This window comes from Trifolium pratense, linkage group LG2 (genome assembly GCF_020283565.1).
Source record: "Trifolium pratense cultivar HEN17-A07 linkage group LG2, ARS_RC_1.1, whole genome shotgun sequence".
Classification (NCBI taxonomy): domain Eukaryota; kingdom Viridiplantae; phylum Streptophyta; class Magnoliopsida; order Fabales; family Fabaceae; genus Trifolium; species Trifolium pratense.
The window spans coordinates 21,056,412-21,059,532 of NC_060060.1; the positions used below are offsets into that span (position 1 = coordinate 21,056,412).

The 3,121-nt window shown below is 30.6% G+C and overlaps 1 protein-coding gene across 1 annotated transcript; it reads right to left on the bottom strand.

The window, feature by feature from the left end:
- Positions 1-414: 414 nt before the first annotated feature.
- Positions 415-2,480, bottom strand: LOC123904365 (xyloglucan O-acetyltransferase 1-like). The gene is made up of 2 exons (XM_045954040.1): positions 2,153-2,480; positions 415-1,505 (listed from the first exon to the last, which is right to left on the bottom strand). Exons 1-2 carry the CDS (start codon positions 2,478-2,480, stop codon positions 415-417), a joined length of 1,419 nt encoding a protein of 472 aa, XP_045809996.1.
- Between the last annotated feature and the right edge of the window lie 641 nt (positions 2,481-3,121).

Consider the following 3,121-nt stretch of genomic DNA (forward strand, 5'->3'; position numbering starts at 1 on the left):
TTATGTGTTTAACCAGTACATCGAGTGCACTATTTAACATTTTCCTTAAAAATATATTCACACTACTAATTAAAATTGTGAATAAAAAGATAAAGACTGCACTTTTGATCCCACTATTATATCAAACTCACGAATATAGTCTCTTATTTTAAAATCAAAATTTTTTATCCTTCTATTTTTACATTTGTTGTAATTTTAGTCCTAACTCATATTTTTTTCCCTTGTGCAATTAAGCAAAAGATAAATAAACAAACAATAATTTTTCCATTAAAATCTCCTAATCAATAGAAGAAAAAAAAATTCTTATTCTATTATTCTGTAATGCAATATCCATCTCATGGATGGTGGAATTATTGAAATAAAAGTAAGTTATAAGTATAAATGAGAAATGCCTCACCCTTCTCTATAAGAATCTTACTTCCACTTCTTGATTATCTCTAATAAAATCTCATTCCAAGTATCAATAGGTCCAGGCAAACACCAATGAACACAATCACTTTGTACATATTTTAAAACTCCATTAGCAAATGGAAAATAATTCATATAAGGACCTGGATGACCATCTGGCCTCAATAATGCCAATTTAGTTATATCCAATAACTCAAATTTAATCCCTTCAAATTTTTTAACTTTTACCTTAGCACTTTCAACTTCTTCAATCTCAATCTTTCTTATCTCAGTCTCCATTCCTCCTAATACCTTCTCATCTTTTCTATAAGGCTTAGTCTTTGAACAAGTACCATCTTTATCCCAATCACCTTCAAAATGATCTGGTGAAAATGTTTTCACAATCACATCAATTTTGTTTCCTTTAGCAACTTTCCTCTCAATTATACTATTAAGGGTTGTCCTTAAAGCCTTTCTTAATGGACCATAAAAATCCATTTGAGTATGATTATGCTTAGGACAATTTAAGCTACCAATAACTAAATCATTCTCATAATAAATTGAAGGAAGCAAAAACCAACGACCTGTTGATATAACAATCATGTCCAATTGATCAATATCCCTTGCCCAAATTTCATTAACAATATCCAAAAACATTGTATTATAATAATTTCCTTCATTTGTTCTTTCAACACCATGTACTAGAAATGGTGACCAATATAAAGAAAAATTAGCATTATGAGAAGGGAAATGCCACTTACGAAATTTATTGTCCTTACCATTTTGGTAAATAAGATTAGGTGTTGAAGTAGTTGCTAACATGCAAAGAAGTGACTCTAATTGGTTCCTAGCCAATGAGTCTCCCACAAAAGCTATGTGTTTGTTCTTAATGAGTTTGAGGAAAGTGTTTGGTTCAAACCTTGGAAGATTGCATTCATTTGGCTTCCATCTCCAATAAAGATAGCCTAAATCAGGTCTCCCATTTGTGATGCAATTCTCACTCTCTTTGATTGTGCCACATGTTGTGACATTGTATATAGGGCCTCTCATTTCACTAACCCAATCTCCATTTGAATAGTCGCAAGATGATTTCTTGTAATCATAAGTCTTGTCCTTCCCTACAAAAATAATTAAATACCAAATTCCTAGTTAGAATTTATGACAAAATCCACAATAATTAATGGTTTTAAAATAAGTTTATTTGTGGCCGCAACACCAAACATTTTGCTATTTTATCAACACAATTGTAGCTACTTTATAGAAGTGGAATGAGTAGCTCAACTGATTGAGTTATAGACTAAAAGGAGTTTGGAAGTCCAAGATATAAGTGGTAGATATTTGAGTCCCTTAAAAAAAATTGATATTATACAAATAATGTTTTTCAGATATATATACTAATTCTATCTGTAATTAAGCACAATTTTTTGCAAGTAAAAAATTGCAATTAACGGTCCCAATTTAAAAAAATTCTCACTAAAAATTATAATTTTTTTACACGATTATAATATTGTAAGAAACGGATTTAACGTAGTTACTGCATTAATTGGGTAATTACTAGCAACCGTCCGATCAAATATTAACAGTTGAGATTGAAATTGTAAAATATTAATTAAATTATAGTACTAAATTAATTTAAACCGTATGATTATATATATTTCAACTGCCGAGATGATTAACCGCATGAAACTGCGTGAAAGTAGTCTGGTAGCTATAATCCAGGTCCCATATATTGTAGCCAAAATATAAAATAAGCATGCATATATACCTATAGAAGAATTTGAAGGAGGAGAAGAAGAAATAGAGGAATTGTAGGTGAAAATGGTGGTAGAATGAATAAGTTGAGTTGGTGAATGAGTAAGGTAAAAGAGATCGAAGTAAAAACAAATAAGGGATATGGAAAGCAAAAAATAAAGAATCAAATGAAAAATTCTTTTGAAAATGGAGAGAGAATTATCATTGAAGGGGTTTGTGCTTCCCATTTTCAAAACCTTTCTCTTCCTCCAATGACTGTTTTGTGGTGTTGTTGGATGAGAAGGTTTTTCAAGCAAGAAAAATAGAGTCAAATAATTTGTATCCCTCAATGTCTTTCCCATTTATTTTTCTATCAATTTCTTCCATAATTGTTAGATCTGTAAGTTTTCTCTAATAACGTGAGTCAAAAATTCAAAATATGTTTTGATCTTTTTTTGACCATGCATGACAAATGCTTTTAAATTAGCAAAAATTTAATAATATAGCTTTTCCCTCAAAATACTTATTTTAATTTTGGTCAAAGATTTAAAATTTGTTTACTTTGTTTGAGCCCGCCCAAAGTTTTCTTTCTCTAGGTTTTTCTTCTTCATTCAACGGTGTAGGGTGGTTTTACGTTATTTTTTGGTTTAAAATAACCCATTTGCATTTTTTTTTCTTCATTTAATTTAAATGATAAATGATTTTACATAGATTGAGTTTGTTAAATTTTTTTTTTGTGTGTGTAGTGTTCGTTTATTTCATACTATTAAAAGATCAGCTTCAATTAATTACAAATCAATCAATGATTCGGGTGTCGAGATTGCCGATCCGGAAGCGTGAATTTCGTGTTGAGAATATAACAAGTCACAAGTGTCTCTCACAAAGGTGTATTGCTCAAACGAAAAAGTGCCACAAAAGTGAATGTTCCTCGCTCGACCCTCCCCAATAGTTGCGCCAACAAATGGTATCACGAGTCTTTGGTTTCAAGAAAGGGACCGGCTTA

Excerpts from the sequence above, each read along its gene's own strand:
- LOC123904365 (XM_045954040.1), bottom strand. The coding sequence starts at position 2,480 with ATGGGAAAGACATTGAGGGATACAAATTATTTGACTCTATTTTTCTTG. Across the intron at positions 1,506-2,152 it reads TCCTTCAAATTCTTCTATAG|GGAAGGACAAGACTTATGAT; the intron begins GTATATATGCAT and ends TTATTTTTGTAG.